This window comes from Echiichthys vipera (genome assembly GCF_963691815.1).
Source record: "Echiichthys vipera genome assembly, chromosome: 20".
NCBI lineage: Eukaryota > Metazoa > Chordata > Actinopteri > Perciformes > Trachinidae > Echiichthys > Echiichthys vipera.
Window position 1 is genome coordinate 9107753 of NC_139845.1, and position 21335 is coordinate 9129087.

Consider the following 21335-nt stretch of genomic DNA (forward strand, 5'->3'; position numbering starts at 1 on the left):
ATCATTTTGGTATACCCTAAATGTCTCTCCTTGTGTACATATATATATATATATATATATATATATATATATATATATATATATATATATATATATTTTTTTTTTTTTTTCTTTTAAAGAGAACAACAAAAATGGTAAAATCATCAAATTACATAATTAACATGATCATTTGAGCAAAATACTATATTTCTCGTTACAGTATGGATAACTAAGTTGAATGATTTGGTAGTATTATGGGTTATGCACTGTGCATTATTATTTATTTAGTATTTATATTGTTGTGATCAGAAATGTAAGTGTACTGATAAGTTTCAAATGTCTGTGATCTGATCCTTTTGAGTATAATTCTTAAAGGTAAAAGGAGCAGAGGTATATACGCTTTGACTTCCACCTACACACTTTCGGTTAGATAAGCTTCATATAAACCAAAATAAATAAATTCATTCATTCATTCATAAATGACTTGGCTTAACAAACTATCACTTCCTTTTATGTTTTTAAAGATTCGGATTTTAAATCATATTTGAACACTCTGGAAAACTCAGGACTTAAAAACAATAAATTGGCAAAAATTAGCAGATTATTTAGACATTTCAAATGTACTCCTTTAGTTGAACAGTTTTTTTGTTTGGTTATTCCTCATTTTTTTGTACATTATAATGTATGTTTTTATTATTTCGACATTTGGATTTTTTTTTTATTGTGTATAACTCTGGAACTTGCATTGAATATTTTGAATAAATAATTTAAAAAAAATACATTTGTAAACTCATCGAACAGTATTTTCGACTGCTCATGCCTGGGCGTCCATCAGCAGCATTGGACGGCTTCACGCCTCGCTCGTGCCTTCGTCAGAGAGCTTCCCGACATGTTATCGTCCTCACAAAGCCTCACGGACATCCAACGTCGATTAGATGAAGTCAGTAGGTTTCTGTCTATAACTCTGAGCATCGCCAATGCTCACACTGTTGAGTTTTACACTCAGGACGCGTGGAACCGGTTCGTGGCCGTGCCGCCTCAGGAGGTCCTGTCAACCGTCAGCTCGTGTAGCGAGCAGCAGGGGGAGCCAGAGCACCAAGCAAAAGGTAAATACATTTTAATTTATTTTATAGAAAAACAATCTGGATGTCACCTTCTAATAACATGGCATCATGTATAAACGTTAAAGTTATTAATTATTTATTTACTAATGATTTATAGCTGGTTTACTATCCATCAGGTACTGCAACTTCTGGGTTGCCAGGTTGTGAAAAAAGCCCTTAGATTGTGTGGCCTGCAGAGAATCAAAATCCATTGATTAACAAGCATTTCTTCATGGTTGCCCATATTTATTAGAGCATTATTACCACATGGAAAGTATAAACACCAACTAAAATATTCTTTTTTTTCAAAACTTGTCACCCCAAAAGTTGTAGTTTGGTAGTTTTATAATCCGATTTTAAGTGCCACCCAAATTACAAAAAAATAAACATAAAAATAAAAGAACTTTTAGTTGCCCTGTGTCTGGGAACGTGAAGCCAACAGATTTCATGGGGACTATTTCTTTAATACAAAGTAGTTTCAGTTCAACACTGAAAGAGCCACAAACAAAATTACTGTTGTATTGGGGTGCAGGGCCACTGCTAAGCTATTGGGGGCCCTGAGCATAAATAGTCAGAATGGTCAGGAAGATTTTGCTATTTATTATTTAAAATTGACAATAAATAAACATATAACTATGACAACGTATAATATATGTGATATATAAAACAATTTGTCATCTTATAATATTCTCCTGAATTCCCCCTCTGGGAAATGACTGTGTAGCTGAACTTGAGGATGGTTCATCACAGCACTGAACTGAACTGGAGCCTTCAGACACAGTGGAAGGTTGCTGGAGTGGTTCAGGTTGCTGTGGTTGTTGACTGCTTGTGGATGGTTGCTCATCATCTGGATCTTCCTCCTGATGGTGTGTTGCTCCTTGAACATATTTAGCATTGACCCTGTGAATATTTTTGATTAACAAAAGCTTAATAAAAATAACAAAACATTAGGATTTTCTGATGACAAAAATATAATACCGCAGTACTTTTCATTATAGGATGACAAGTGACTTATTATTATTATCTTATGCATCATCTTAAGTCTTCTGTTTATCTGTAAAGCACTGTGTCATAGCTATCTAGTAGCCTGTATATTTCACAATGATAGGAGAATTAGAGGAAACTATTATATTATAATCATTTAGTGGAGCATAGGCAAATACCTTTAATATGAATGTTCTCTAATCATACACATTAAACAAAACAATGATGGCTTTTGTGAATGACCAAAAGTGAAGTCGCCCTATTTTGGCTCAACTATAACACATTTTAATATTTACCAGCAGATGTCGCTCTTTCCATAGCCTCAGGTGGAATGAACCTCAACATACAGTTCAAGTCCAACCATCTAAACTGCATCTTTAATTTTCCAGCATTCTGCTAACTGCAACTGCATGCATGCCTATTTTAAGTGATGGGTATATTACATGCAATATGCCTTAAGTAAAAGTTCTTAAATTATTCTCACTATTCTTGTTTCTTGGTAAATTCATCTGCCCTTCTAATCTTTGGTCACTAATAAGTCTAATAAGTATGGTCTTTACCTACTCTATATGTAAATTGTCTGGAGATCATTTAAAAACATCTAATTTTCTCGAATTGAGGGATAGGGTTCACAATTAAAAAAACGTGGGCCTGTTCATAATTAATTTATGTATTTTTGAAACAATTCTAATTACATTTTTTATTAACCTTAATTTTTGGGGACCCCCTTCAGGTACTTGGGGCCCTACGCGCTCTGCGTGCTCTGTGTACTCTGCGTACTCGGCGTGTGAGAAGAGCGGCGGGCCTGTTGGGGTGGCAGCATAGTCTCTACTGCACTGGCGCACAGAACGAAATACAAAGTCCCAGCAAGGAGAAAAAACAAAAAATATTGCTATTCACATCATCACAAACCAACTTTACCATTATTATTAATTTTCTCTCTTCCTAAACAGAGCAATCCAGGACCACCTTTGGGTTTTGCAATGATACACACCGGCTGGTTGACACCCGTGAACTGCTGCGGGCGGCTAAGGAGCACTCTCTCCCTGGCCTTGGAGTCTGTATGAGCAGGGATGAGCTACTGCAGGCCCTCAGAGAGAACAGAGCCAAGCCTTGTGCTCCGGCTGCAGCAATAGGTAGGGAAGAATGAATGGTCCGAACACATCGACTCATGCTAAGAGTAGGAAACCAGTCAAGGATTGTCTGAGAATGCCATGGGATTGATTTGGTATCTTTGTAAAGGTAAATACGGGTAAATATGACATGCTTTAAAAAAACTTTGTTCTGTCTAACTCAGGTGCTCAGCTGGAGACAGATGAGTTTATGAACTCTAAGAAATCTCATGAGGTCCTGTCCATGTCTGAGGTGGTGGCCTGTCTGGCCCAGTGCTGTGGAGTCAAACAGGTTGAGAGACATTTTTAAACTTGCAGTCTGTTTAGGAGAGACTTGATAAACCGAACTGTAAAAGGAGGGAAGATTTCTCTCATTAGTAACCTGAGTTTGGATTCCAATTTTCTTCTATCTTTTCTCGCCCACCCAGGTGATAGATGTAGGCTCGGGGAAGGGCTACCTGAGCTCATTCCTGTCTCTGCAGTACGACCTCCGGGTCTTTGGCATCGACTCCTCCAGCACCAACACCCACGGAGCCCAGGAGAGGAACAGGAAGCTAAAGAAGTTCTCCAGGGCTTACCAGAAACGCAACAGGGCAGTGAAGGCACAAGGAGAGGCCACACATTCCCATCAGACGGAGTTGGCAGAAATAAATCCTGGAATGGATAGAGACGATGGCGTTTTATCTGGTGATGGGGCAGGGATTGTGTCACAGGAGGAGAATGTGTTAATTGACTTATCAGATGTCAACCCTGCAGTAGAAAGGCATTCGGAGCCAAACTCAGAAACAGAGGAGCTTTTCCTCAGTGCTCTATCAGTGGACGTGACACAACCTACATCCCCCAGAGTTCCCCCTGGCCAACTGAGCGCCGAGGAGAGAGAGAGGAGGAAGAGAGAGAACCTGGAGAGGAAAGCTCAGAGCAGAACAGCCAGCGCTAATGTCATGTTTTCACCCCTCACCTCGTACGTTACCGCGGAAACGGAGCTCCGAGAGCTCATCAACGAGCTGGAGGTGAGCAAATCCAAAGTTTAAAAAAAAAAAAGAGAATAGATTTACTGTGTGTTTGGGCTGTGGTGGTGGCGGCGCACATAGGAGACTAGCAGCACAGTATAGTAGCAAAGCGAGATTCCCACAACAGCTCCTGAAATTACAAGTCTGCCACGGCATCTGGAGTTTGCATTACTGGGGCAAGTGTGGGACGTTATCGCCGTGCCAAATCTGCAGCGCGTCATCGTCAATAAATTTGACCATCGATCTCCAACCCCTCCCCTTCCTCTTGTTCTTTTCTCTCCTTTCCCTGCGTGCTTTCTCCAAATTCCAGGATGCGGTCATGGTCGGCCTGCACACGTGTGGAGATTTGGCTCCCAGCACTCTGAGGATGTTTGCGGCTAAACCGGAGCTGGCAGCAGTCTGCAGCGTGGGCTGCTGCTATCACCTGCTGTCTGAGGAGTTTGACCCTTCCGGACAGGGTAACCACTCACACACACACACACACACACACACACACAAACACACACAGACACACTGGCAGTAGCACACTTGGATACAGATCTGAGACAGGGACGGATTAGTGTGTTTGTGTCTGTCTCCCCGTGAAGCTGTGACAGTACACCCCACCCATTTTTAGAGACCATATGGTTTTCTGTTGTACGCAGAGCTCTCCCTCTCTCCTTCTTTTCACACTCGTGCACATCCCCATAATCCCTCCTCAGACACCTGCAGCATTCACTTCATTACTCTGATCCAATCTGAAGAGAAATATCATCTTCCCACACAAAGCCACACAAACACTTATAGTCATATTTTATAGTAAACAAGTCAAATGTTCCATTGAGAGTCTGGACACTGAGCCAAGTTACCCTTCTGGAGAATGAGTTGAGCTCAGAAACTCACTGTTTGAGCCATTAGAGTGGATTTATGGATTGAGGATGGCCGTTTAAAGCTGCTGAAAATGAGGGTTTTTTTTTACTTCTGTGATTTATTCTGCAACTAATGTGTTGTATTTACTCTCTACTTTAGTAGGATTTTGCTGTTATCTAGTCAGCCTGGACCTCTAGAAGCCACCTCACCCCGGACATTAAAGGGATTTTTTTTAATAGAGGTACTCATACGTAATAATTGTAGTCAAAGCGACCAGACTCCATTGACAATTGCAGTTTCCCTTTAAAGAACACAGGAGTTGCTGTTCCACCACTACCTCCAGCAGTTAGTTAGTTTCTTAGTTTTGTTAGTTCCTAACCCTTTAAAGCACCAACAGATTGATATCATCCTCGTTTCATGCTTCTTCACGACTCAGTTTACGAGGTATGAAATCGCCTACATATGTCCCCAGTGCTGTGACTGTAGCCTCTGTCAATACAGAATCGCGTCATCTCTTGTTAACGGCGTGACTTTCGACCCTCGCGTCATCTGGGCCCGTTGTAGCTTCAGCCGAGAGCGGAAAATGATATCACGACAGCTGATTGAAAACACTCCTTTTCATGCTTGTTTCTCGAACCCCAGCTTGATCTTTCAAAGACGTGAACAAAGGCAGTCACACACACACACACACACACACACAAACACACACACACACACACACACGCACACACACGCACACATATATACAGTGCAGTCTGGGATGCAGGCCAGCTCCTGTGGTGGCCTGCCTCACCCTAGAAAAGGCCGAAAAGCTTCATTATAGAAGGCTACATTTATGTGATCTGCTCATTTGGGAATTAAACAATTCCTTAAATGATCCATTATCCATGTTTAGTACCTTATGTGGAATCAGGAGTCCAATCTCATGCTGTTTACTCAAAGCAAGATGAGTATATTCAGGCGTCTAACCTCTGGAGCCAGCGTGTCTCTACAAAAAAACATTTTTCAAAGTGTATGATCAGAAATATTTGTCTTTCTGGATGGGAGCGCACGTATGTGGCCACTTCAGATGTGAACTATGTGGCCAACACGAGGCCAGCTACTATAAACAGCTCTGTGTACGTACTGTAATCTACCCTTCAGGCCGCGGAGGAAAGGCCTGTCCACTTCAATTGCCTGCCTCCGAGGGCCTGTGTCAGCGAGCCATGTGTCGGCGCAGAAGGGAAGCTCACCCTGATCACTAACATGTTAGCATGTCTGGAGCAGTTTGCGAGAGGCCGGCCGGCTGCAGCTGCACATGTTACTGCCTCTTTAGACCGCAATGAGCTTTATTTTAAAGGTCCCATAATATGCTAATCTTCCGGTTCATACGCTTATTTTGGCTACTACTTTAACATGTTTAGATGTTAAAAAAACATTATTTTTCTTGTACTGCCTGTTTGAATATACCTGTATTCATCCTTTGTCTGAAACACTCCATTTTAGCGCCTGTCTCTTTAAGGCTGCATTCACATTGCCTCTGGCTGCTCCGGCAAATCCTCGCAGTGTAATGCCCTTTTTGTGACATCCTGTTGTGTTCTTTATATGTCACAATTATTGTTTTCTGTGAGATCGTTGTTTCAAACTTCACGTTTTCCGAGAGCATTCGAAGGCAGCTTCATTTTACAGAGACAGAGAGAAAGAAAAGAGACAGAGAGACTGAGCTTTGCACTGGAGCCTGTTGCAGCAAACTCCTGGACACTAAAGTGATTTTTTTTAACCCTCATAGTGGCAGTGATAGACTGGTGTGTTTACTGTGCAGGACTCGAACATTGCCTCAAAACGGCCTGACGAGCGCTATCGCTTGTTACATGAAACTGTCTCAACTTCTTGGGCACCCCCCCTGTGGCCGCCACCACCACAGCCTAAACCTACTTTCCCCATTCAAAATGAATGGAAGGACTTGTGTTTACGCTGCACCGCCTGATCCGATCTGAATACCCTATATAAAGTATAGTTTGGACATCACAACTGTACTTAAGTCCTGGCAGCTTGTATAAAGGCACAGAATACGGGCTGTATACATTTCTCTGTGGACTGAGTGTTGTGTTACTTTCACAGTATCTATATAGCAGCTTGATCTACTTTACAATCTCACTTTGGAAATCTCTCTTCGTACTATATGGGATCTTTGATTCGTCTTCTTTACATAATTGAAGACAGTCAAACTGAAAAGAAGAGGATGGAATTCTCCGTCTCCATAAATCAAAATGATAATGTTTCCTACTGCTCTTGAAGTTTCCCTGGCAAATATTTATAATTCATACCCACTGATTGTAGTTGTTTTGAAAAGCCCCATTAATCATCCAAACTTATCAAACAGTTTACCCCCATTATCTCTGTGTGTTCCCTCACAGAGTGTTCGGGCGGTGTGTGCGGGTTCCCTCTGAGTCAGTACCTCAGGGACCGGTCCTGGTTCTGCGGCAGGAACGCCAGGATGTCGGCGTGTTTGGTGAGTTTAGACGACAGCACGAACATGTGCACAGCAGCGTCTTTCCTACATAAACATGCGATCTTCGGACAGTAAACAGTCTTTTTATTTACAGATGGTTATAAGCAGGGCGTTTAGATGAAGTGTTTTTTTCTCAATAAATATTTTTGCCCTAACACTTGACCATTTTTCTAAAACACAGGCACTCGAGAGAGTTTCACTTGGCCAAGGGGTAAGTAATGCACGCATACTTGCATACATACATACTGTATACAACATATAAATGAATAGTCATCGTGCAAGAATGAGACACAAAGGACCCATATTGTGCTCAGTTTCAGGCTCATACTTTTATTTTGAAATTCTACCAGAACATGTAAATAAATAATGAAACATGAAACAAATGAACAACATGAAATAATGTTCAAAAAACACTCTCATACTGTCCGCATATAACTGTATTCACAATCTGTCTGAAATGCTTCGTTTTAGCACCTGTCAGGCAAAGAGACAGGCGCAATCCCAACAAAACCCCCGTCTGTTCTGATTGGTGAGCTTTGTCTTCCACATCTGCGCTCTCTGCGTTTCTGCACTGTCAATGCAGATAGGGATTGACTGCCACGGCACCGTCACATGACTTTCTACCTAGATATAGTAAAGTTGTGACATCACAACCGTACAGAAGTCCCGACGGCTTGTTTAAAGACACACTTCTGAATATTGGCTGTGTGTGATTCCTACCTTAACCTGCCTTATAAGCACAAAAGACACGTAAATCTCACTTCTTCACAATATGAGACCCTTGCATGTTTTTTTCTCTACACTGTCATTACCTCGCAACATCAAAACAAATCTATCAAATCATTTTTAAACATCAAATATGAGTGTTCACAAGCGCTCCAGACTGTGTTATCTTCATCGCAGATCTTCAAACCAACAGGCCGTTAATTCTGCTATTGTTTTAAGTCTGTGATTGACTACGGTATATTTATTTGAAATGCAGAGCTCGGAGCTCCGGGCCAAAATCCCCGATACACGAAACCACCAGCCATTAATATGGAATGTTTATAAATATTAATGCAATCACGGTAAGATTGATTACTTGTTGGAACTCTGAATCCAAAAACAGGCTTGATTGCTCGCTCGTCTTGCATCAGGCTTGGAAAGTGTTGATATTCATCAATGGTTCGTACACAGGCTGTATGAATCACGAGGGAATGACAAACTGTTTAAAGGGGAAAATACAGTGAAGTGCATCGTGTTGAATCAAGTTATCTTTGATCTTGTGTGCAGATTCAGATGGAGTCTCTGTTTTACCGTGCAGTCCTTCACGTTATTCTGAGGGATCACTACAGCTCCTTTAAAAGGTAACATCCAGCTGTTTACATCTGGCATCACTTTAATATGAGAAATTACAAGCAAGTGTACACAGCAGTTAAATATTTTTCGGGGTAATATTTCCACATACAGTAACACGTGTGAGGCAGAGCTCCACATTTCAGTAGCAGGGGATGAGCGGTTCTTTTTTTTTTTTGTCTGAATCAGAAATGAAAAGTTTTTGTGTTTGGTTTATTTAGGTGACAAACGAAGCAAGACTCGCAAACAAAAGTCCCATGTACTCAGGAGCAGACCGGGTTTTGCATGATAGACTTTAATGCTGAAACAAAGTTGAATTTAAAGGGGAATTTTTCAACTCTATTTCCCCATGTATTTCGACGTAAGTGACTCATGGCAACAGCTGAAATTGGTCGAACGTCGTTGCCATGAGTCACTTACACAGAAGAAATAAGAAAGAAATACAAGAAATACAGAAATTCCGCTTTTTAAAAGGGAAGGATTAGTCGATCAGAACCATTTCAAGCAAAAATGACAAATTGCTATTATGGGTAGATTGTATATATGGCTTTAGGAAATTGTGCGGTGCATTTCTCACTTTTTTCCTATATTTTCTGCATTCTTTGTTCTTTATTTATTTTAAACATTATTTTTTGGCAGTTTTTTAAGCATTTATTATATAAGACAGACAGGAAATGGGCTGAGAGAGAGAGAGGGGGGGTGGGGGACATGCAGCAAAGGGCCGCAGTTCAGAGTCGAACCCGTGGCTGCTGCCTTGAGGACCTTCAGCCTCTTTACATGGGGCGACTGCTCCAACCACTCAGCCACCGGCCGCCCTGTTATTTTATATATATATATATATATATATATATATATATATATAAACGAAACAGTGAATAAAAAAAGCAAAAACACATTATTCCACAATTAAAAAAACCTTAGAAGGATCTTTTCTTCTCATATAGTAACGTGAAATAGGTTGAAAACAGGCAGAATAGGCTGCAGTTTGGCCTTGGTTCAGGTTGTTATGCTTGACTTGCCGAACATGAGTAAGTGCTGGCTCTCAGAAGTCAGAACCTGCTGTTTTACACCCATAAAAGCTGAACGTCTGGGTTCATTTGCTGTTGTTATTTTACATTCCTAATGACTAAGAATTTTCAGGCATTTCAGTCCAGATCATTTTCTCTGCTTTAACTAAATAAACTGAGCTATAGAAGGAAATGCAGCAGATATCAGTTAGCCTTTATAAAATGCCTTGTATTGACCTGGTCCCCCCTCCTGCTCTGTGACCTTCAGTTTAATGACTAACATCAGATCAGGATAACGGATATCCATTACTTTTCTCTAGGCAGCACCTAATTCATCACTGTTATAGTCTTTCTAAGTGTTCAACAGGTTCTGGTTGCTAAGAACCAGGAGGAGACACAACATGAGGGTAAATACTTAGGGATAGGAATTTGTGACCAGTTCAATGAATGTGCTTCTGCAAAGGACATATATAAAAAAAAAGTGCAACAGCAAATGTTCTTCACACGGTAATTGCATGTGGATTGTTGTGCATTTGCAACTGTTCAACCAAAACCAAGACAGGCTGCCAATCGGTCTGGAGAGTGTGGTCATCGGGTGTGACCAGATACCAGCTGCTCAGTTGTGTTAAGACCTCATTCTGAGTAAGGCTGAGAGCATCCTCAGTGATCCCGCTCAGAAAAATACACAACTGGCTCCAACTAAGCTATCAGAGCAAAGGAAGGATTCTGCGAAGGGAAATAAGAACAGCAGGATTCAGCAAGTATTTTGTTCCTTTAGCAATTGACTATAAAGTTTTACTCTGTAAGATTTTCATCTATTTAATTGTCTTTTAAGTTACTATCTATCAAAGACTGATTTAAAACAATGGTGATTGATCATAAGACCCACTAATGAAAGCACTTCCACTTGCCTTTTTGCTGACTATTCCAATCTGTGTGTCTGTGGCGACATTCGTGGTTGGTCTGCCAGGTGCAGCTCATCACTAACGGTTATGCTGCGTTCACTTGTAGTCGGAAATTGGGAAGTCCCAACTTGAGTCAGGCTTGTAGTAAGGGCAGAAGTGTAATAGAAACCTTTGTGTGTGTGTCGATTAAATGGAGCCTTCACCTCCTATGGATGCAATGAAAATTACACATGAATACCCCCTCATGTGGTAATTTCCACTGGGAAGCTCATAGAATATTTTGATACACGAGTTGCCGAGATGAGATAATCTTTGAACTTTTCAACACTGCGGAGTGAAACTCAAGAGTCTACTTTATTACAACAACACTGTTTTTGAGCTGGTAGGGAAGATTATGTGCTTCAGATTAGTGTAGACCAAGCTTATGTAGCTAAAACAGAAATATTAGCTATCTCTTTTGTCCTTTAAAAAATCTTCTATTCATGATCTATAAAAAATACAGCCTATTATTTACCGTTTATGTTTTGATAAATCCTCTTTTGGCTGTAGCTGGTGAATTAGCTAGTTTAAAATGGTTTTCCCCAAGTAACACATCAGGATTTGTGGGTCCGCCATGTTTCATTTAACTACGACAACAAACGCACTTGAACACAACGCACTGGTAACTTCCAGTTTACAAGTGAAAGGACCATCTTTTTCATAGGAAGTGAAGGCAGCATAAGAGGGGAACCTATAGGGGACGGACTGGAAGTGGAGAGGTGAATGTGTTTCAATAAAGTTTCCAAAAGAGAGGAAAAAAAAAATCAATACACATCGTTAATGAGAGGGACAGTACGCAGCAGATTTAATAGCATTTTATTCAGGGCTACATGGATAGGTAAAGCTCATATACAGTTGATTATAGTGTTGGTGCAGTGTGTAGCCCATTGCTTGTGTTTTGCATACTTCTGCTTTTTGACCACTGAAATTTCCCTATTTGGGATAATAAAGTTTACATACTCCTACCTAGGAGTGAACGCTCTTTAATTCCCCGGGCACTAATGAGTGTGTGTGTTTGCTCTGCAGTGAAAAGCGAGTGGGGAACGTCTACTCCAAGGCTAAATCATTCGTGGACTACGTTCGTCGAGCTCTACGCAGACTGGAGCTGGATGAATCGAAGGTCAGCATCAGAATATTAGTCATCTTACAAACAAGACCTTTTAGTTAACACACTGTGGAAAGCAGACATCTTTTTTTTTTCTGGCAGAATTAGAGGGAAAATGTTTCCTAGTTGGTGTTTATTTAGAAAATATTCCAACTCATATCGTTAGTGAACCGTACAGATCTGCGCTCTGTCACTCTCAACTCTTCTCCTACCTCCTCTTCACATTCTCCTTCCATCTCTCACTTTTATCCCCCTTTTTTATACAGCCTCATATTTTGTCTCACATGCATGATACTCTTTTTTTTTTTTTTTCTTCACAGCTTTCTGACAGTGACATCCAGGATTACCACGACACATACAGGCCGCGAATGGGCGAGATGCACGCCTTTAACATGGTAAGACTTCGATAATTACTTAACGGAAATGGTAAGCACGAAATACATTTTCATGCCAGATGTATAATGCCAAGAAATTGCAGACCATTAAGTGAGATCATTGTAGTCTGCAGGGAAGTGATACTGTTGCACAGAACGGGAAGAAAACCAGTCTCTGGTTTCAGCTGAGGCCACTAATTGTGGTGTCAACCAAAATACCAATTTCTCGACATGACATAAAGCAGGAAAATGGTTTTTGGGGATCGCCCACCAGCTACTGGGAAGACACTAGTCATGGTGGGGTTTTAGGATGTGGATTTAGGTATTTGGAGCAGCCAAAAAAAGGACAACTTATCAAATTAAAATCAAATTCAGAAATATATATTTAAAGTCATACTAAATCGTCTCCCATGTCATTATCTTTGTGTAGCTGAAGGTCACCCTGGCTCCCTGTATTGAAGGCCTGATTCTACTCGATCGCCTCTGCTACCTGAAAGAACAGGTAAACTCATTTCAGCCGGAACATTCGCAATAATCAGTCATTGCAAAAATCATAGGACCCATTTTTTGAGGTGTGGCTCTGCTTCCAAGTAGATGCAGAGCAGGTGAAAGGTCCCATATTGTTCCATGTCTTTCTTTTAATTATTTATAAAGCAGGTTGAGAGGCTATACAAATATTGTGAAAGTATCAAAACGCATTCAGTCAGTCCCCGACCACGACCCGGAAACGCTGACCAATCAGAGCAGACTGGGCTTTTTCAGGAGGAGGCCTTAAATAGACAGGCGCCATAACAGAGCATTTCAGACAGAAGGGTTACTACAGGTATATTCAGACAGACATTCATTCATTCATCATTCATTTTCAACCGCTTGTCCCTGTCGGGGTCGCGGGGGGCTGGAGACGATCCCAGCTGACATCGGGCGTGTGGCGGGGTACACCCTGGACAGGACGCCAGTCCATCACAGGGCACATAGAGACGCACAGAGACAGACAACCATTCACACCTACGGGTGATTTTTAGAGTCTATTCAGACAGACAGTAGGAGAAAAATAATGTGTTTTTTGAAAATTAAAACTTGTAAAAGACAAGTATGGACCTGAAAATGAGCATAATATCGGACTGATTTGGAAGTAGGCAGTGGTGTAGCAGCAAAGGTGCATGTAGAAATAAAGAGCACCTCACTAAAAGTCTCAAACTAGAAGACAAAAACGAAAACTGTGCTCACATTAAAACAAGTGCAGTCATAACTCTCAGTGACTTTCAACAGCAGCAACTCATGCTCCCTTTTCAGCTGCACTCATCTCTGTAATTTGCTTGTACAGCTCATTGATTGGGATTTAAAATTTGTCCCCAGATGTTGAGAGCGAAGAAGCAGAAATCTCAGCTGAGATCTGGAACCGTTTTTTTTTTTTTTTAAATCCAGCCCACTGACAATAATATAGGTGTCGGCTTAATTAAAGCCAGCCTGCAATTTAACGTCTCATGCTTCTGCAGCCAAACACAACATGCTTATCTTTAGCCCGAGACATTGTGATGAGATATGTATACGTTCAAAGCTTTGAAGTCGTGATTACATGCGCGGCTGTGTGTCAGGTGGACTTCCATAATAGGGTCATGTAATCAGACCGTGTAACGTCGAGAGCGCCGGTAAACTTTGAAAGGGTCTCCCCGGAGGAGGAGCGGAGGAGGAAAAAGAGGAGGTGATGGATGGATGTGAATATGATCCATGTGATGATAAGTGCGCTGAACCATGTTCAACTTTAAATAAGGATATAAACACGCACTGATCGGGTTGTTTAAGTTCCGAGCAAGAGCTGTGATTATTATCCAGATTTTTGTGTGTTTCCATGGAGTCTTCGGGCCCTTGCTCCAGTGTTGATAGTTAAACAATGTATACACTGTGACGTGATGTCTGCTGAAAGGTCAAAGGACCAAAAAAAAGCTGATGATAAAATATGCATTGGTGATTGTGTGCTAGCTACAAATTCAAGGAATAATGTTGTTTATGCTTGTTTTTTTGCGGTTGGATGTTGGTCTGTCACTTTGGTCCAGATCCAACTGCTGGGTGGATGGCTTTGAGAGTTGTGTGCAGACATTCATGGTCCCTAAATGATGAATCTTACTGACTTTGGTGAATTCTTCTTTCCGTACAGCGCCACCATCTGGTCAAACATTGCGTTTTTCCCAATATTTTGGTTTATGACCAAATACCTGCAGAACACATGGCTTTCCCATCAATTTGCCGTACTTTTGTGCTAATTAGAAAATTTGCTAAACATCAGCATGCAAATTTTATCTAAAAAAAAAATCTAATTTGAAGGAACACTCCAGCTGCAAAATGATAACTTGTTTATCAATTACTTTAACATTGAATTCTTGAACAAAAAAAAAGTTTTTCTCATGTGCCTCCACGGTGAATGAAGCAAGCAAAAAAGGTTTCTTTAAGAATTCAAGGTAACATGTGGTGAGTAATTGGTATACAGGACAATGAGCGATGATTTTGAGCGTGATGTATTCCTTTAACACTAATTCAATAAGATCCAGCCAGATTACAAGCAGCTAATCACAGTTACAATCTGGTTTCACTTCTCGAGGAACTCCTCCAAATACATAAGGAAGCAAAAGTAGCATTTAGTGTTTAAGCTGCGTCGGTAGAAGGCTGGCACGGAATAATGCGTGAACACCCTCGAAGAATTATGGGAGGATTTCCCGTCCTTTCTATTCCTAACATTATATGGATGCTGCAAAGCTACAGCCTTAAAAAGCCACTGGTGTAGCTGAAGACTTAGTCTTCTTTCTATTCCAAAATGACCTGTAACTAAACAGCTAGCCATCAAGGAAGACAAACTTGTTTCACACACGAACAGGAGTCCACCTGACACAATATTTGTACAGATGTTTCTTCTCTGGGGATTCAATAGAGAACTCTTTAATAGCGAGAACATCATACGGCAGAGGATGCCAGGGGGGTCATAAAGCCAGGGAGGAAAATCAAGATTTTTTTTGTCCATGTGTTTTTTATTCAGTTCTATTGTCTCTTGTTGTTTTTTTTCATCTCTGCGTCCTGCAGGAGGATTTATCGTTCTCTGCACTGGTGCGGCTCTTTGATCCCCTGCTGTCACCGAGATGTTACGCAGTCGTCGGACTGAAGAGTTACGAAGACAGGATTTCACGTTGATGAATTTTAAACACATGCACATGATTATAATATGCTGCATGAGGGTTCATGATTATCCATGATTATATCAGCAATCATTCTTGAGTGATTGGCTTATGTATGTATTCCCTCGTGCTTGTTTTGATTATATGTATGATTTCATCTAAATTTTCACATTAATTCATGCAGTCTCTGTATCTCCGTCAGCAACATCTTGTTTTGTTTTATGTGCTTAACTGTTTTTGATGAAAAATAAATCTGCAGCATTTTTAGCGTTTAGTCCTTGACTGTGTGCTCCTCATAAAAAACACATGCTCAAAACACCTGGAGAAACTGTCAGTCCTGTTTGATTGGATGGATCCATCTCAGCCCTTTGTCTTTAGGTTTCGTGACTCTTGAGAAAACGCTTGTTTTTAAGGACCATTCAGGGAGCCAGGGGCATTGTGGGATTTAGGGCGGCTTGGATCCCCTCTGTTGACAGATCTGGAAACCCCATTCCTAGGATCCCAAACCAGAGGAAGCAGAGGAAAAGATAGACAGGGCAAGAGGCGCCCTTGACCCCGTTTTAATCTTTGCTTCTGTTTTGCTTTGTGCTTGGTCATTCAATAAATCACGCTCTTGCATGTTTGATAACAAATGTTATAGTCTTGAGTACACACATGAATTATGGTTGTGGGAAAAACACTAAAGCTGACAGGTAAGCGGTAATGTGGAAATGAAGCATTAAGGGGACCAAAGACATGAAGTGATTTTACAGTGGGATTGTTATTAACTTAATTTATGAGTTAAGATATACTATTTGAAATACTAAAGAGAGACAATTTCTGATAATTTGCTTACAGATACTTTGTAACGGAAATTGATTTTGCCTTTGTTTAATACTTTAGACTGAAAATTCACTCAGTTACTCTTTTGTAATTGTTTTTTACACTACAAGGACACGGCCAAGGTCAACGATTCCCAACCAGGTTTGCTTCTACAGTAAGCAGAGGTGTTTAGAAAAATCAGCCAATTTTAAAAAATATGTACATTTTGATTTGATTAAAAAACACTGTCAGTTTATGGAGTCAGGTATAACACTTGAACACCACATTGTTGCGATTAACAGGGCAAGGAAAGTCAGATAAGAAATTGAAATAGATAACTTAGCTGAAGTTAAAGATTTTTTGTTGTTGCTTAATTGACCAGAAAAATATTCAGCAGATCAAGGACTTTCTTTTAAAATTCCAGTGTGCAAAAGATTAAGTTAAAGACGTGTTGAAAAACTGTAGCCAAACATGATGGATAAGAGGTTAAAGTTAGCTAAATGTGAAGCTGAATTCACACCGCCGCACGGCAACCGGCCTGTCAACCGGCCTGTCAACCACCCACCTTTAAGAATGTTTAGAGACTTAGACTTCTCTTTATTGACCTTTGGGATGACTCCCGCAAGGAAATTGAATTCCCAGCAGCTTACAAAAACAAAAGGGATGTATAAAACATACAGTATAAGATAACCAATAAACTCTTAGCTAAATAAATACATAAAAAAAACAAAAAACAACCCAATAAACTCTTATTTAATTATATATATGAAGTAGATGTAAGAATACAGCGTTTTCAAAAGCGCAGAGTCACTAAACTGCAGTGTGAAAACAGCTTGACAGAGAAATGGTTAAAATAGATAAACTAGCTAAAAATACAGTTAAAGATACATTGTTGAAACACTGTAGCCAAACCTGATTAATAAGTGGTTAAAGTTAGCTAAACGTAGCAGAGAAATGGTTAAATTTGGTAAAAATGTTGAATAAGTGGTTTAAAAAGCTAAAAGTAATAACTGGTTGAAATAGTGACTTCAAAGTAATGAATAAACTTCCAGCTTCTGCTTCTCCAAGCAGTAACACGAATGCGGACTTGACCAAACCAACCTTGACATTTCGGTTATAATCACCAGTTCAAAATCAATTCAAATGAACACGTTTGAGACATGACGAGTGGTGTCAATGCAGGGCTACTTGAGTTCATCTGACAGGGTGTGTCATCCCTTTCATAATGAACATTCATTCTGTCATATTGTGCTCTGTGCATCTCTCAGTACTCACCACTGAGTCAGTAGTGGTCACAGCAGCCGTGCATGTGAACAGTGTTAATTAAAGCTCTGTAGGAACATCCATTTTCCTAAATTATGGAGACTTGAATGAAATTAGTCTGAAACAAAGGGAATATGATACTCTCCCAGTGTGCAGTACAAAACAAGCACTTCCACCGATCACATCCTTCCACTGCGTCTATTATTTGTCACTGTAGCTGCAGCAGCCTGCACATCTGCAGCCCATCCATAGGTCTGTCAATGCTGCCGTGTTGAAACTGTGTCCCAGAGCTTTATTTTTAACTCGCTAAAGACAGATGGTGGGGCTCTCCGCTGCGCCTGGACCATGTTTGGATCCAGCACCGTGTTTTCCCTGACAGCCTGCTCTATAGTGGCCAAACCGGACTGACACGAATACAAGTAATTCAAGATGTGAACAGGGCTTGTTTTGGGATACAAATGTTGCTGGGTTTTGTTGTGGCCGAGTGAGTCACGTCTTGTCGACCTGTCCCTTCCTTGATGCTTGCACGGATGCTTGCGCACATATGTATATATAAACACAGCCTGGCACAGTCCCTTTTCATATGCCCACATAGAAAAATGTGCTGCTATAAGGTCTGCTCTGCACACAAACAAACATGCAAACTTTTTCAGAAAGAATCCAGCAAAAGCAACGCAGTAGGTAAACTACAGTTTCCTGATTTTGCACTTAAGGCAGGAAACCGGGATGTGATGAAGGCTCAGAGACAGAAATAGTCAGCGCGGGGAATCACGCAAGGCAATCCAGATGACTTTTCATTGCAAGGTAGGAATGAGAGGAAGTGAGGGGAGTGCGTCAGACACTTCGGCCCTTTGCTGTGATCAGTGTTTCTCACGGTGGTGTTTGGATATGAATCAAGTTCCTGTTACCTCCCTCCATTTGAAAAATCATCTCAGGGCTCCTCCATCTGCATGAACAGGAAGGAACTTACATTTGCAGTTTGTGTGCTTTCATCATACATTCATATCTTGTGAATCTGGTGTTGTAAATTGAGAGAACGCCCTTTCTTCTGTCTTTATTAAGCATTAACACAACTTGAACATGAGGAATGGGAGTAAGAGAAAGACATCGGTTAGTGGAAGTGATCACGTGTTAAAAGAAGAATGGCGATGACGAAAAAGCCATAAGGTCTGTTAAGCATCACAAGCACACACCGGCCTTCTACATCCTACTCTCTACATCCACTCTCATACACGATATTCTAATGTCTTCCATCTGAGCGTGATCATCGTGTCCTGTTTAAGCTGTCCCCAAGTACAAGGTTATTTTCTGAGGTTTTTGGCAGACAGCCATCAGAGGGAAAAGGGTGCCAGGAAGCAGCTCTGGCTGCCATCACGATGCCCTTTCAGTCACAAACAGACTACACTTCTCTGCCAGACGCCCTGCTTGTGAGAAAGATGGGATTTGGCCGGACGTCGAACTGGGCGCACACCGCTTGTTTTAGATTAAAATCTGCTGTTATCACTTCAAGTCACTTCAGATTAATTCTCTGAAGAGCCCCGTTTGCAAAACTCGTATTTCATACCTGTCTGTAGATGTATGTGGGGACATGAATACATGCATGTCAAGCTGTGTAAATGTCTGACTCTGAACCTCGAACAAAGTCACCCCTTAGGATAAACTTGATGCGCAACTGCTGCTTTCAATGTGGATCTTCACATATATCCAATAATAACAACAGGCTATTTACCTCTGATTCATATTTTCCATTAATCTGGCTACCATTCTTTTGGAATAGCCAGATTTCAAATTAGATCAATGGGAGAAAACAAGAAACACTCATATGTTAAAGTAGTACTTATGTACGCTATCAACCTCTATTGTAATCCAAAACTAACATAATGCTTAATTTCCCCATCTTAAAGTGGACATATTTCTCACATTCAGGTCACTTAGCAGCTGTAACGGCACTTTAACGGATAGTTTCACAGTATTTATATAAAACCTGGGGTGGCAGTAGCTCAGTCCATAGGTGACTTGGCTGGGAACTGGAGGGGTGCTGATTCGAGTCCCTATGAACATAAGATGTATGTTTTCTCTTTTAATGTAATTTAATATATTTTTATTATCCCTGGAACTACTTAATAGGTGTGCTATATCCTGTTGTAACAGCCAATCAGAATCAAGTATTCACTCATACCATGTTAAAATAGTTAATATGTACTTTCTTTAACAGAAAGTACTTTAACATTTCTTTTAAATGCAAGGGTGTGGCGCCTGAACCCAGCCCGGCTAGCTCAGTCGGTAGAGCATGAGACTCTTAATCTCAGGGTCGTGGGTTCGAGCCCCACGTTGGGCGCTGAGTTGTTTTGGGCAGTAGTAGATCATTCCATAGGTGACTTGGCTGGGAACAGGAGGGTCGCCGGCTTGAGTCCCTGAGTGGACCATGAATGAATCGTGGACTGGTGGCTGGAGAGTTGCCAGTTCATCTCCTGGGCACTGCCGATGTGCTCTTAATTAAGCAAGACACCGGACCACCAACTCCTCTGGGTGCCGGTCACTGGCAGCCCTCTCGCTCAAACATCCCTCCCCTAGCTGCATGTATATAGGTCCTGTGTGTGTGTATGTGTGTAAAAAGAAAAAATAGAGTAAAAATTGAATTTCCCCACTGCGGGATGAATAAAGGAATTCTTCTTCTTAAACCTTCTTTAAAATAATAGAAAAGACATGCGATATTCACTTTTTACAATATGGCATCTAAAATGTATTTGTTACTTAAATCACATAACCTGTTTGAAGAATATATATTCTGAATCTGTAAATATCTTCAGGGAGCTGTGATTTAAGGTCAATTCCATACCGTAAAATACATTTCCTGTGGTTTTTACATCATGTTGGCACAAACTGCAATGTTTAATGGATGTGACAGAGGGAAAGTGAAGTGGAACACCTAAAAAGTTTTTCCTGTCATGTCGAGTAAACCACTCAGTACTTGCGCTACCCTGTCCTGTCACTGGGTTTAAAGAGTTTTCTGAGGTTAGAAAATGCTTTAAGTTATATTATATTGAATGGATTTGTTCTACACAATCGCTGAACTCTGAAAGCATGAAAAGCCTTTCTTTTGACCAGTCAGGTTTAGCATCCCTCCCCCTTTTTATTCCCTGTCTGCAGTTCAGCTTCAGACTCCAAAACACATCAAATTTATTGCACACAGTAATGACAATAGTAAAGGGCATATGAGCTGCTGCATTTTATGAATGGGGTGTGTTGTTTTATTGCGTCTCTTTTTGTTTTATTTTATCTTCACAGTCTGTCTTTTCTGAAACAATTCAATGCACTTACCCTTTTAACCGCAATCAAGCCATTTTACAGTCCATCATTGGTGTGGTTTAACTTAGAATAGCACTCATTAGCCTTAATTCAGCGCCAAACCCAAACAGTCATCAAGCCCCTCTTTTTTTCCTCCCGGTTATATTTCTGCTCTTCCTGAGCAGAACGAGGAGGTGACAGCCTTTGTCCTTCAAACCAGGGCGGATTTGATTTGGCGTGCGATGTCCCCTGATTTTAGGTTGCCAAGCTTCAGTGTTGATATTAATATTATGGGTGTTGCTATTTCTGTGAGGGCAGGGCCAGCGCCCAGTCCTTCCAGCTGTGATTATCTGTTTCCTGCGTGATGTTTATCTGCTGAGGTGAAGAAGCAGTGGTTCCGGAGTAAATAGCACAGGGACATTACCATTACTCACATTGCATAGTTTCAACGGGAGGGGAACTCTCTTAATAACTGTTTTTTTTTTTTAGATTGTCCTATTGGTCGGTTTTGTCTCTTAAATTGGAT

At 40.8% G+C, this 21335-nt stretch overlaps 1 protein-coding gene across 1 annotated transcript; it reads left to right on the forward strand.

The window, feature by feature from the left end:
- Positions 1–868: 868 nt before the first annotated feature.
- mettl25 (methyltransferase like 25) lies at positions 869–15473 on the forward strand (the record flags this gene model as incomplete). The annotated part of the gene is made up of 12 exons (XM_083935073.1): positions 869–1085; positions 3020–3202; positions 3364–3470; positions 3607–4188; positions 4499–4646; positions 7434–7528; positions 7710–7739; positions 8801–8874; positions 11841–11934; positions 12240–12314; positions 12724–12795; positions 15366–15473. 12 exons carry the CDS (start codon positions 869–871, stop codon positions 15471–15473), a joined length of 1785 nt encoding a protein of 594 aa, XP_083791199.1.
- Between the last annotated feature and the right edge of the window lie 5862 nt (positions 15474–21335).